The sequence below is a fragment of the Mytilus edulis genome, chromosome 2 (assembly GCF_963676685.1).
Source record: "Mytilus edulis chromosome 2, xbMytEdul2.2, whole genome shotgun sequence".
Taxonomy (NCBI): Eukaryota; Metazoa; Mollusca; class Bivalvia; order Mytilida; family Mytilidae; genus Mytilus; species Mytilus edulis.
In genome coordinates, this window is record NC_092345.1 from 53785382 (window position 1) to 53800704 (window position 15323).

Here is a 15323-nt window from a genome sequence, read left to right on the forward strand (position 1 = left end):
TTCATATCCAGTTCAAAGAGTTCTAAATAATTGAAAATGTTTATAAAACACTGAAATGATATTCCATTTTCAAAGTAATTATATGCAAAACTGGAAAAAAGTATTAAATACTTAATTTGTTGAAAAATATTTTATTTGTTATTTAAATTAATGAAAGCATATGCAAAATCATTTCCTCTCTTTTTTAAAATTTATTCCAAACATTCCATTAATCTGTCTTTTTAAATTTATATGTAAAACTGAGAAGACACCTCGGAAATAAAAAGGATTTTAATACCAAATCCAACATATAAAATTGTTGTAAAATCGCTTTAACTGTCTTCTAAATCCAACATCACAGAACCCATAAATAAAACAATTTGCAAAGCTATTGAGAAAAAAGCACCAAAGAAAAGTATTATAAATAATTTTTTGCTCAATATTCATTCTTTGTACGAAGTCTTTGTCGATATAAGTAATGATTTGGAGAATAAGATGCGGGAAATAACTGATGAAAAATAATGCAGTAATTAGGAACATGATAAAAGTCGTTGTTTTAACTCTTTTATATTGCATTACAGATCGGCGGTTAAAATCTATTCTTTTATCATCGGTTGACCTATTTGAACCAGTTATTAATTCAGCTGTCTTTATAGGTGTATCTAATTGTTTAAGCATTCTTTCTTCTTGAACGGGATTCTTGTTACCGACGTTAGTCCCTTTCGTCATTAGTTTGTTTGTCTGAAATGAATTCCTGTTTTTATCATTTTCTAAAATAGTCTTTGCTATCAAGGCATATAAAACTACCAGTACAACAAACATTCCAAACATAACTAGAATCAAAATTACATTGAAGTATGCTTGATAGTCTGTGTCTTTATATATGTCTTCGGTAAAACATCGAATTCCAGTGACATTCGGATTTGTCGTATTAACAGTACTATAACCATACAGAACAGGAGCAGGCCATGTAAACACCAAACACACACCAAATGAACCAAAGCAACAGTATACTGCTTTCTTTTGAGAAATCTGCTGTCTTAGTGGAAGACAAACCTTCCTATATCTGTAAAATAGACAAAAAAGTTCATTTAGCGAAAAAAATCTACTCAGAATCACGCAAATATTTGATCTTTGCACTGGTTTTGACGTGTTTACTTCTGCTTAAAACAGTGAACTCGTCTTTATAGAATTATCTTTTTATTCTCAAAGAGCTGGTGTCAAGGCCTGTTAATGGGTTCAGTTTTAGGGTTAGGGCGTGTCGTAAGACCAAATCATGATAACATATCTTAGTTATTATATATACTAGAACACACCCGCGAAATCGCGGGCATATACAGCTTGTAAACTGTTGTAGGATGAGTTTTTGTTAAAGATATTATGACTGGAGAATTTTATATAAGGTATCAAAAGCCCGCTCCCTTTTTTTCCAAAGTCTGTTATGTGTTTCCTTTCTGTTAAATTCAATTATTTTTCGTGTTTCTGGCCTTATACCACAATTATTCATCCCCTTCGCTACAATGCATTTGTTTTGGTAAAAGTAAAATTAAATTAAAAATTTGCACCGCTTCAAACATGAAATAAATGAAACTGCTTATAGACCATTATTATTCTAATAAAATGTACTTCTAGGACAATCTATCAGTGCTTTTCCTTTTGAGAGCCCTATCAACATGCCAATTGTAGGATTTGAATCTCGTATAAATGACTATCTAATGGCTCATTCGAGGGGTGGTCTGAGGGGCTCTGATCCCGAAATCCCGGGCTTAAAAACATGAAATCCCGAGGTGCGTATTTTAACGAAATTCATATCCCGACATCCCGAAATTGAAAAAAAAATATTCCTGCATCCCGTAAAGATCAATCCCGAAATCACGAGCTTAAAAATACCCAATCTCGACGTCCCGAATAAGTCCTGCATCCCTCTAATATCTACCCTACTTTCATTTTGGCCAAATTACCTTCACTTTCAACAATAAATTTTATGCCCCATTTATGGGAATTATGTTTTCTAGTCTGTTCGTTCGTTCGTTCGTTCGTTCGTCCGTCCATCTGTCTGACTTTAGGTTAAAGTTTTCACTTTCAACAATAAATTTTTATGCACCATTTATGGAAATTATGTTTTCTAGTCTGTTCGTCCGTTCGTTCGTTCGTCCGTCAGTCCGTCTGTCCCACTCCAGGTTAAAGTTATTGTCGAGGTAGTTTTTGATGAAGTTGATGTCTAAACAACTCGAAACTTATTAAATGTGTTCCCTATGATATGATCTTTCTAATTTTAATGCCAAATTAATAGAGATTTTACCCAATACACGGTCCACCAAACATAGTAAATGATAGTGCCGATATGGCATCCGTATACTATGGACACATTCTTGTTTCCACATGTTTTACTTTTTTCAATATATATGCAACTGGTATGACACCTTAGATAGTAAATATTTCAGAAAAAAGTGGACAGAATACAGAGAGTCTCTGTATATTATAGTAGTATAATCGTAGTTTACAGATGGATAAACGCGAAAACATAGTTGTCTCTTAGGAGGTATAATAGTTGTGGTTCTTGCGATCTAAAAACCATGATATGGAGAACGCTCTGATTGGCTTATTTATTTTTCATGTTTGTAATCTATCATACGATTGGTTGTTCTTGTGCAGTTTTAAAACCGGAAGTCCTATCTATAACTTAAAGTCAATCTGATAACGGAAACAATATCCGGACACCTATTTTGTCGTTTTTCTCCCAAAATAACTCAATCTGAATAATCATAAGAATGGATGACAAATGCGACTATGCATGTTACCTAAAGAACACAGAGGCATGATGATTAATTCATTGTTGAAGGAAGAGAAGCGACACACAAAATGAGGTCTTCTCGTTTAATAGTATAGATACTGTATACATATAGCCATTTCCCCATGCCCTTTTTTCCTCGGAGGAAAGAACTGGCAGTATCTCATTCCTCATGAAAATTTTGGATCATTACCAATACGTATCATGATTAACAGCCACTTTTCTCCATGCCTATATTTCCACCACAATATGGATTTCACTATATACATATATGAGTGTCAGTCAAACAAACTCTACAAAAACATAAATATATTTACATGAAAATTGCACGGTCATTTATTGCATATTTGTTATATACCAAACTTAAACAAACCTGTTCAAACAATGGATTCATTAACCTTAAATTGAAGGATATAAATGAAAGAACACAGGAGATTTATTGAATCATTTATCATGGCTTCCGTTTAACTTAGTATATTTTACATGGAAGTGACATTACTTATCTGTGCAAATATCGTGAAAGGACTTTGTATTCGAAAGACCTATAAATCTTCAGGAAACAGAACTTTACGCTTAATGGTGCGGATAATTTTGCTGTTTGTCAGATTTATGAAAGTGGAGCTTGAATGCAGACAGATGTAATCCAGCGAACACCAATGTATGTAAAGTGCGGACCCTAAAATATCATTTTCACTCTATATGCCATAAATTTTTGATGTACAATGATAAATAAACAGACGATTTATTTTTTATTTTTGAAGAAAATGAAGAAAATGAGTTAAAATGTATATGTTTAGAAATAAATAATACTAGTAAAACAATGTCACTGGGGTAAAGCTGATGACCGTAACTGCATTCACGGTCATCCCAAGATGTCGGATGGAAAATTAGGTCAGTTTCTGTATTGTCTGTTAAAGTGTTTCTATATCATTTTCTTTACAAATCATACATTGAAACGATGTAAATTTATAAAAGAATCACTCGAAAATCACTAATTACTTCCGAGAAATGTGCATGAAACGGGAAATTCGATTTGAAAAAATCGTTAAGATGACCGTAAATCATAATCAAAATATTTTCAAGATGACCGTAACATAAAACAAGGATGACCGTGATTGGTAAAAAGATGACCGTAACTTGTAAAGGATGACCGTAATTTGTAAAGACTGACTGTAATTTATATAGGACGACCGTAACTTTTATAGGATGACCATCAATTCTAAGAAATATCCGTATTGTATTCAAAGCTTTTTTGTTGAGTTTGTCGATCTCAATAGGGGCTCGGTTAGTGGATATAAATATGTTTCATAAATTATTTTTTTTAAACTATAATATAATTGGCCATATTTAGGATTTATAACAATGATAGTAAATTGCATATTTCTCGTAAACAATGAAATATTTATTGATATCGACGTTAAAATTTTAACACAAATTGACAGCGATACGACGAAAATTTGAAGAAACATGAATGTGTCCCTAGTACACGGATGCCTCATCTACACTATTATTTTCTATGTTTAGTGGACTATGAAAATGGGATAAAACTGTAATTTGGCATTAGAATTAAAAAGATCATACCATAGGGAAAATGTGTACTAAGTTTCAATTTTATTTAACTTGAAGCTGGACAAACGGACAAATAAACAGACGAACGGACGAACGTACGCACAGACCAGAAAAACATAATGCCAATAAATGGAGCATTAAAAACATTAATAATACATACGAATATTTGGTAATCGAGCCCATGTGTATGGTTCCAGAGGAAGCAGATTAAAATCTTAATTTGTCTTGATATATGCAGGCGGAAACACTTTTGAAATAGAACAAAAGAATAGAAGCTCTGTGTTTATCGAGAAAGCGATAAATGTTAACTGTAATGTTTGATATAGTAACAAAATTTTAAAAAGTTAATAGAAACAAATAAAACGACAATTTTCTTATTTTAAAAACACCTTTTGCATAGGTTTTCAATGTATCTATTACATAGTAATGCAAAACAATAAGATATCAAGTCGACGACATGGTTCTTATCGGGGCCTTTTATAGCTGACTATGCGGTATGGGTTTTGCTCATTGTTGAAGGCCTTACGGTTACCTATAGTTGTTAATGTTTGTGTCATTTTGGTCTTTTCTGAATAGTTGTCTCATTGGCAATAATACCACATCTTCTTTTTTATATATAGTATCTATAAGTTGGATGTAGAAAATGCATAACCTCCGATTTTTTTTTATCACGGACGGAGAACATATCAATCTTTTAGTTCAGAAATTTTCGTGTCTGCCCTTCCATTATGTGAATAAAAAAAAAATTCCCAAAAACAGGTAACGATTGTATCGAAAAAAGAAAAATCGAGTGCACCTTTTTATGTTGGGGCATGTTTGGGGTGTATATTTGTCTTTAAAACGTACAAAGCAAGAGTATTTTATATAGCATCTCGCTTCAGATTCTATCATTATTATATATCAAAGCTACAGGTTGACTTTATTACGTTAAAAAATGACAGTACGAAAAGATGAAATATATGGGTCAAGTGAGATACCTATCTAATGAATCACAAAAACAGAGTAGGTGTGTTCGAATAGCTATTTTTTCTAAAAGTACTTGACGACAGTCGTTTAATTTGGATGATGAAAATGGATATCTTCGAAAAAATATGATTTTCTTGTGTGTGATAACTAGGGTTGATAATCTTCAACCACTGAAAATGTTTAGTCTGCCCTTCCACGAAATATTTAATTAGAATTTTTTTAAATGCTTAAGAATTTTCAAAAATTCCATCTGACATCCGAACAGACAATATTTTTAAGTTGAATCAATGCAGACAAGATCATTAAGGCAGCAACCATTTGATTTTCCTGGGGGGGGGGGGGGGGGGGCTATGGTTTTTTTTCTGTGCAAACTTTTTTTTTTCGCCATCGGCGAAGAACAATCTATTTTTTTTAGCGACAAACCGAAAACAATTTTTTTCTTTCAATTTTAGCATTACATATAGTGGCAGCTGAGGGTGAAACAAACAATTTTTTTTTCTCAGGGTCCAAAACAAATTATTTTTTTCACCAAAACCTGGAAACAAACTTTTTTTTCCAAAAAAAAACCATAGCCCCCCCCCCCCCCTTCTGAAAATCAAATGGTTGATGCCTAACTAATGCTCATTAGCTAGTAGATACATTTGTCTTTTAAAATATAACTGACATATAACGATCGATCGTAATGGTGCTATGTGAATAAATTTATCAGTTTTCAAGAGCAAAATTGGCAGAGCGTCATCCCTACAATGGCTTCCATTTCTACGACTGTGAGCATGAACTGGCGTAATGGGGAGATAATTTTGAAGAAGTAGAATCCTGACTGTATGAATAACATTTCTGTATGTATACAAATTGACAACGTTCTGCCTTGTGATACGCTTTTCGTACAATACTATTTTAAGGATCTACTTTGCTGGAGCTCACCTTCACTAGTTTATTCGAATGATATTTTCAAAATATTTCTGTTATTTTATTTGCACGACAAAATGAAAGACGATATAATATCAATGGGTGTACATGCAATTTTTTGGCATTTTCAAAAATGTGTATTTATTATATGTCATTAAAAGGAATCCCAGAAACAAACAAAAAAATCTTTTGTCGAGCAGTTGAAGGCTGTGCACCGCATTTTTTTCATTATGCTTGTAAGGTGTCATTTTATCGCGCTTTTGTAGCATGTTTTCCCTTCCTGCTCATTTGCATGTCTTTTGGCAAATTCATTTTAAAAATTAAACCCTCTACTGTAAAAAAGATACATATGGTAATCTTTGCATTTGAAGCACGTCTTATTTTCTTCTACCTATAGGATAAAACTCTCATATTAATATGTGTATACCAACACGATTAATCATTTGATACAAAAAGATAGTTATATAAATACGGATATTTCTTAGAATTGAGGGTCATCTTAAAAGCAGTTACGGTCAGCCTTGTTATGAATCGCTGATTCTGTTACGGTCATCTCGATTGTGATTTACGGTCATCTTGGCGATTTTTTCAAATCGAATTTCCCGTTTCATGCACATTTCTCAGAAGTAATTAGTGATTTCCGAGTGATTCTTTTATAAATTTACATCGTTTCAATGTATGATTTGTAAAGAAAATGATATAGAAACACTTTAACAGACAATACAGAAACTGACCTAATTTTTCATCCGACATCTTGGGATGACCGTGAATGCAGTTACGGTCATCTGCTTTACCCCAGTGAATGTAAGAGATGTGAACGGGGTTTATCGCGCCTAAAGCCATCCACCTGTGAAATATATACCGACATACATAAAAAGACATATCACAACGAAAATATGTTGAAACTTTTCCCCATGATCCTTTATTCTACAATAGACATACTCGCATATGATAGTGAAAATGAACTAGCTGGATTCGCACTTTATATACACTGGAACACCTTATCATTCAAAGATAATAAATGGACAATGTGTGTCACGATTTAGAGATTCTATCACAATCAAACAGAATTAAAAAGTAAACCTATACAAAATCTAAGATATCACCAATTCATATGTTTCAAACATTCCTAAAACAAAAGTGCAATCATGCCATTTCATGTCCTGACAATAATAGTTCTAGCTGGACGATATGCAAATGACAATTGGTCATTTGAAAAAAAGTATAAGAATATATTCTGACATGAATTTAAAAATAATCAATTACGGAATGATTTCCTCTAAATGAAAGTTGGGCTCGGTGTAAGACAGGCAGATGCAGACGAGAGTAAAATTGTCAGGAAGCAATCATTTTTATTATGTTTTACACAAAGATACCATGGTTTTGTTTCCTGAATAAACAGGAAGGAGCATTTGAACCTAAAGCGACATAATCAATGTGTTTTAACCACGCAATATTGAATTGTCAACTAAATTGTACTATGACATATGCTGCCATCTGTTTCAAGTGATTGTCGTCTGTATCATTTGATTGTTGGGACAATTTGTATTGTTTGTTGACAACAATTAAGTTATCAATTAATTTATTAATTGAGGGAATGGTACTTGTCTGTTTGTCTGTTCTGGTTTATTTGCATACAAAATAACGGTAATAAGAATTACCACTTCTGCTAACACAGAACTATTTCCCGTTTCAGTAATTAAGATCAGATATCTATTAAAATTGCAAATGTGAAATTGTTTGATTAGTTTGAGTAAAGAGATATTTTTGATGTTTTTTTCTTAATGCAGAACGCTGAATGGAACTTCCGCTTACTGAAAATATTTAAAATTGATTTTATAACTAAGAGTAATAAGGTTCTGCAAGCAAATAATATAAATACATTTATTAAAAAAAGTGAGTAAAGTATTTCTAAAACTAGAAACTCCAAGAATTTATATATGTATAACAAAATCGGAATTCTTATGTATGTACTTTCAATAGTCAATAAAAACAATGGCAAAGTTCCTCAAAAATTTGTCTCAGATAATGTTACGTATATACCTTCATATAACACAAGGTTTTCTATAGAAAAAATAGAACATAGACAGGCTTTCCAAGTAGACCAACCGTTAGCTATTTTATTATTATCCATGGCTTTTATATCTTACTGTAGACTTGGTTTTTTACTTTTTCGTGAAATGACACTTGGTCGCAAATTGCCGTCATTTTCTATTAAGTGGGCGTCAATCTCAATAAAACTTATTATGTCGCTTTACAATAATGCTCTATACTATAATATTAATGAATGGGTGTTTTTATAATGGCCCTGTTATATGTCCAAGGTCTGTAATAATGGTCGAGGAAGTCTGTAATGGCCCGAGGCAACGCCGAGGGCCGTTACAGACACCCGAGGCCATTATTACTGACCGAGGACATATAACAGGGCCATTATAAAAACACCCATTTCTTAATACATTTATTAACCAACTGAACAAAAGTATATGTGTTGCTACCAACTTAATGTACTCTCTTACTCTTTTAATGACTTCACCATGATAAAGCTTTAAATATACCAAATATCCAAGATATAAAGTTGAAAGAAGTTATGTTTTGAAAAACAGGATGAACAGTGATCCCTTTATTTGGTTCATTATAACTCTTTAATGTTTGTTGCTGGTTACTAAATTAAACAAAATACAAAAAGGTATTATACTCTTTACAACTTAACTTTATTAACTTGATTAAAAACCCTAACTGGGCTTAATACAGACAAACTGGGCATTAATACAGGGCCATTACAGAAAAACAGGGCCATTACAGAAAAAACAGGGCCATTACAGAAAAACAGGGCCATTACAGAAAAACAGGGCCTTTACAGAAAAAAACAGGGCCATTACAGAAAATACGTAATTTTTAATAAATAGTCATTTTTGGCAATAATGTACTTAGCTAGTTAAGAAATATTTATAACACGTCTATACCGCTGTTGTCTTAATTAATTCTGATCTAACATCTTATAATAGGCCATGGGCCATGATACTGATGAAGGTGCAGTTGCATCAGAAACGAGGAGAAAAAAAGGTACAGAAAAATTATCAGAAAAACATACCTGTCAATGGCAATGATAAGCAAAATGAATGCCGATGAGAGGCATATGAAATAATTCACGAATCTTAACACTTTGCAAGCGGTCACTGCATAAAAAGTCAGTGGATTTGTCAAATCAATGATGATAAATGGCATTCCGACTGCACATGTTATAAAATCCAACGCAGCTAAAAACAATATAAAAATTCTGGGATTTGACTGTTTCATACGAAAACTGTACACACAAAGAACATGAAGATTTCCAGTTATTCCGATCACCATAGCGATGGATACGAAAAATATTCCACCTATGTTTTGTTTAACCTTTTCATAATTCAGACTTTCGAGTTCCTTATCGATGTACATATCGTGTTGTTGTCTTCTGGTAATTCATCAATAATGCTATGTTGAATATTTTAATGCTACTGCACTGCTTCGATCTTCATTAATTGCTATAACAATTGATATTTCTGGAAAGTTAAATATCGCGTGATATAGATCAGTCAAACCATCATGAGCAAAATGTCTTGAAATAAACAACTTTTAGAGCTCTAGGTTAACTTTATAAAGGTACATCTTGAACTGAATCATTTTACTGGTTTTATTTAAAATTGTTGTCAAGCTAATTTTTTTTATTAGTCTTTTTTTTATAAGTAACAAGTTTTCGTCTTTTGCCTCAAGCGAAACATATTTGCCTATAATGGGGTTCGACACCGTGAAGAGGTTCCCGTATCATGAGTGAGAATGTATATTTTCCAAAATAATTATTACACGATACATAATGGCATGCGTCGAATTTGGAGCAACATCGAAGTACATCTTTTTGATCTGTTTTATATCTTTCCAAACTGAGATTGTCACAAGATGATATCGTAATGATATCAAATAAAAAAGTAGACAGGTAAGGTAGTTCTTTCAGATTACATATTCCAGGATAACACTCAAGCACGAAGGTATAGCAAAGTTGGGAAACTTTCCATTGTAGGTGTAATCCCTGAATTATAATCTCTATGCTGCCACCACATCTGCTGTAATTATTCCCGTTTAACAAGGCATAACCTTGATATTTCTTTTTCTATGTCTATTGTATATAGTAAAAGATACTTCATGATATAGACTCAAGAATACCCCACCCTTTCACGTTGGCACTAGGTAAACACAATCTTACCAGATTTCTGAGTTCAAAGAATTATAACTCCCTAAAAATCAACTGATTAAAAAATCTTGTGGATAATTTTTTATGTACATCTCAACACTCATAAAACATGTTTAACCACGTCGCACATTTGCTCCTGTCCTCTGGCCTTTGTAAGTCTTGTATGTGTTTTAATTTTTAACTTTAGTTCATTTATATGTTTTGGAGTTAAGTATGAAGTCCATTTTCACAAAACTAGTACACATTTCAAAATTGAAATAATAAAAAATATTATTAAATCTGAAGATCTAAAAAACTACAAACACAGCTCATCATGTTTAACCTGTGTTTCCTTTAAGAAAAAGATGTTTCATTCTGCCCTACATTCACCATCGTGTTACTTGTTATGTGAGGAAGTAATTTTACACTATTTGAACAATTTTGAAAACCTATATTTCAACGTGTTACCTTTTTTTTCTACTTTGATGTTTGGCATGAATAAATAACTGCTTGTCTTAATCACGCTACCGAAGTTTGATATTGTAGCTAAAACACGGTATCATCCATTTGAACATTAACAACTATAAAAAATATGTCTTCAAGACATACAATACGAAATATTATGTTTTTTTTTCTCAAACTTAAATTCTCCTAAGGCTATGGCTATTTAGTTCAATACGTATTATATTATGTCATTTCATATATCTATTTACAGATAAAATTGAGAATGTAAATGGGGAATGTGTCAAAGAGACAACAACCCGACCATAGAACAGACAACAGCAGAAGGTAACCAACAGGTCTTCAATGCAGCGAGAAATTCCCGCACCCGAAGGCGTCCTTCAGCTGGTCTTAAACAAATATATATACTAGTTCAGTGATAATGAACGCCATACTAAACTCCAAATTGTTTACAAGAAACTAGAATTAAAAATAATACAAGACTAACAAAGGCCAGAGGCTCCTGACTTGGGACAGGCGCAAAAATGCGGCGGGATTAAACATGTTTATGAGATCTCAACTCTCCCCTATACCTCTAGCCAATGTAGAAAAGTAAACGCATAACAATACGTACATTAAAATTCAGTTCAAGAGAGGTCCGAGTCTGATTTCAAGAGATGTAACCAAAGAAAATAAACAAAATACCAGCTCCAGACTTCAATTAAACTGATTGAAAGATTATGTCTTCATTAAATGAATATCAGGCACAATCCTTCCCGTTAGTGGTTTAGTATCATACCATCATAACATATATGAGAGCATAACCCGTGTCATGCCAACAACTGGTTTTTAAATAAATGTGTTTAGTTCCGATGCAAAGACCCTATCAGTGAATCAATATTAACGCCAAAATATGCAATCTTTAATGACCTGAAAACAGTATCGTAACTATATCCCTTCTTAATAAGTCTATTCAAAGGTTTTGTTAGCTTCTGAGGTGAATACTGACATTTTTGTGCTTTATAAAGAATATGTGAAATATCTGAACGTATAAGAAGTCTGCATGTTGAGCTATATATACGAATGATGTCCTTATACCGCGGATGAAACAATTTAGTAAATGTTATTTCGGGTCATAGTGTTTTTCTTCGAACTCTCGCCTCCGAAAAGACTGGTGCCTTAAACCAGCACAAAATACCGATCGACAACGCTACCGCGACCCTTAACAACATTTACAAGGTTGCCAAGTAACTACAATGGTAATGGTAATGTTGTGAAGTATTTACACATTAAAATGGAGTTTTAGAATCATGACCTCGGTATCACAGTCTCATAATCACAAGAGCGATCTGAATGTCGTGAGTTCAATCGATCCTCACCCGGGGCATAGTTTTTTCTACCCGTTACTCTTGTTTTCAAAGCATTTCTGATAGTTCTGAAAACTTGTGTTATACATTTGTACCTGTAATATGCTATTTTCTGCAATGTTTGTCATGCATTTTAAACTGCAATGAGATAGCGTTCAGCATTTGAAATATATTATGTTATCTTGGATTACAGAATAATTCTTTTCTATTAAGTATTACAACAATTTTAATATCTTCTGTGTATTAACTTTTTATCCATTTCATATTTTGTCAATTTATGCAAAAATCGATAAATTAATTTTTTAACTTACTAAAAAATCACTTGTCAGCGTTGGGATTCGAACCCACGTCTCCGAGGAGACTGGCGCCTTTTTAAATTTTTTTTTTTTATCTTTATTAAAATAAATCATCAGATATAATACATATTAAAACTGGTAAAACTAATCAAATATAAACAACATTAATCAATATGCATACAGTAATACAAACAATATAGTTTGTTATCTATATATCAAACATTTACAAATCAAAAACTAAGACATCATCTGTTTCTTGTACAATTGGATTATCTTTTAGCAAGTTCTTTTCAAAAACATTACTCTTGTTATTTTGCTTACAGAGGTATACATAAAAATATGTTACATTATGTTTCAATGTATATTGGAACAGTTTTGTCAGATGTACATTTTTGTGTCCATTTTCAGTAATTTTCTTCTTCAAAAGATACAGAACCTAGCTACTGACAATACAAAATTAAAGAAAAGGTCATTCACACCATTTAATAACAACATTTAACTCTGTACTAAACTTATTTTATCAGAGTCATAATTTTCAAATATTTTCCATAGTAAAGAAAACAAATAATCATGAAAGTCTTCTAGTTCATCACAGTGTATGAATACATGCACAACATTTTCATTTTCTCTATGACATACATCACACAATTCAGAATCAGACAGTTCAATTTTCTTTAATTTTACATTAGTAAAGACACAGTAATGCGTTATTTTATAATCCAACTCTATCAATTTTGAAGGCTTCCAAAACACATAAACATGTTTCCAAATTTTACACAATTCTGCTTCATCTAAAGCATATAATTTTTTTTCCATATAATTGACCCAATAGGCTCTTCAATTATGTCTTCCAACACACATTGATATATTTTTTTAACATTACAAGATTTCAAATCACAAGGTACATTTTTTATCAATACAGATATATCTATTGTTCTATCAATATTTCTGTGGTGTACATTATTGTCAATAGTATTCTTCCATTCATCTGGTATAATAGATAATAAACACTGATACCTATCAATTACATATTGAATATTTACATAATCACATACATTATCAATCCTATCTACAATTGCATTTTTTGGTAAAAACCCAGTCTTAACCTCATAGCAAATATCTTTGATAGTCACAATACCAGCTCGTATGAAATCATACCAAATAACAGTTTTATGATATAAAACAATTTTTGGATTACAGAACAAAGGTTGATCATATATATTTTCAACAGTTAACTGGAAATATAGCTTACATCCTAGGGAGTACAAAGCTTGACCCATATCTTAATAAACCATGGGAATGCATTTTAATTCACAATTTGGTATTTTTGTATACAATATCTCTAATCCTAATTGCATACCATATATTTTAGATACAAAATATTTGAATATATCTTTCCATAACACATGATACTGATCATCAATTAGTCTACCTATATATTTCAGCCTAAATGCATACATTTTACATTTGATATCAGACAACTGTAACCCACCTTTACATTTTTCATCAACTATAGAACTATATTTAACTAAATGGGATCTATTATCCCATATAAAATTCACACATAATCTTTTAATTTCTATATATGCCCACTCTGGCATAGATGTAACAAATAATGCATCCCAAAATCTTGACAACATTAATGTATTTACAGTGACTCTACCTTGTAAAGTAAGTTGTCTCTGTAACCACATGTTCAGTAGACTTCTAACTTTCTTTATTTTATTTTTCCAATTCATGTCATCACACAGTGATTCTTTAAAGGACCAATATAAACCCAAAGTAATTGAATAGCATCTTTACAAACTTGTAAGCCAAATTGCTCTGTTTCTACATCTGATAACTCTCCATAACCTACACATAAAATTTCTGACTTCTGTTTATTAATTTTAGCTCCAGTAGCCTTACTGTATAAATCAAATTCTTTTAAAACTTCTGGTATAGATTCTTTATTACATAAAGATAATGTAGTATCATCTGCATGCTGATAAATTAATCCCTCTTTATCACAATTAGGGACTTTTATACCTTTGATTTTGTCATTTTTAACAATTCTACAATGTAAAGGTTCAGCAGCAAGAACATATAACAATGCACTTATTGGACATCATTGTCTAATACCATTTTTAATATGAAAATAGTTTGTCAAAAATCCATTACATTTTACAGCACTATTAATACCATTATAAAATATTTCAATCCATTTAACAAATCTATCACCAAATCCATGTTTTCTTAACACATATAACAAATATTTATGACTCACTCTGTCAAATGCTTTTTCCTGATCTAATTTCATTATATACCCTTCAATTTCATCTTTTTCAATAAGTTCTATAATATCTCTTACATTTGCAATATTATTTGATATATCCCTACCAATAATACAACATGTTTGATCATTAGATACAATCTTAGGTAACACTACCTTAAATCTATTTGCCATTATCCTGGCTAAAATTTTATAACCAACCTGCAATAATGAAATAGGTCTATAATTTTTCAAAGACTTTTTATCACCTTTCTTTTTATATATAAGACGAATCACTCGACATTTCATAGATCTACCTAAAACCCCTTCTTTTTCAATAACATTAAACAAATCAAATAAAACATTTCTGAGTTCATTATAAAATTGACAGTAAAACTCAACTGTGAGTCCATAAGACCCTGGACTTTTATTTTTTGACATTTGATTTATTGCTTTAAAATGTCTTCATGTGAAACATCAGCATCACAAAAATTACAATCATTGTCATCTATTTTTGTATCTAAACTATCTAACAATTCTGACATTTTAT

The 15323-nt window shown here is 31.8% G+C and overlaps 1 protein-coding gene across 1 annotated transcript; it reads right to left on the reverse strand.

Annotated features, from left to right (window-relative positions):
- Nucleotides 1–201: 201 nt before the first annotated feature.
- On the reverse strand, nt 202–9695 carry LOC139512437 (trace amine-associated receptor 4-like). The gene is made up of 2 exons (XM_071300049.1): nt 9306–9695; nt 202–1045 (listed from the first exon to the last, which is right to left on the reverse strand). The coding sequence occupies exons 1-2, from the start codon at nt 9647–9649 to the stop codon at nt 271–273; spliced, it is 1119 nt and encodes a 372-aa protein (XP_071156150.1). The 5' UTR covers nt 9650–9695; the 3' UTR covers nt 202–270.
- Nucleotides 9696–15323: the final 5628 nt, after the last annotated feature.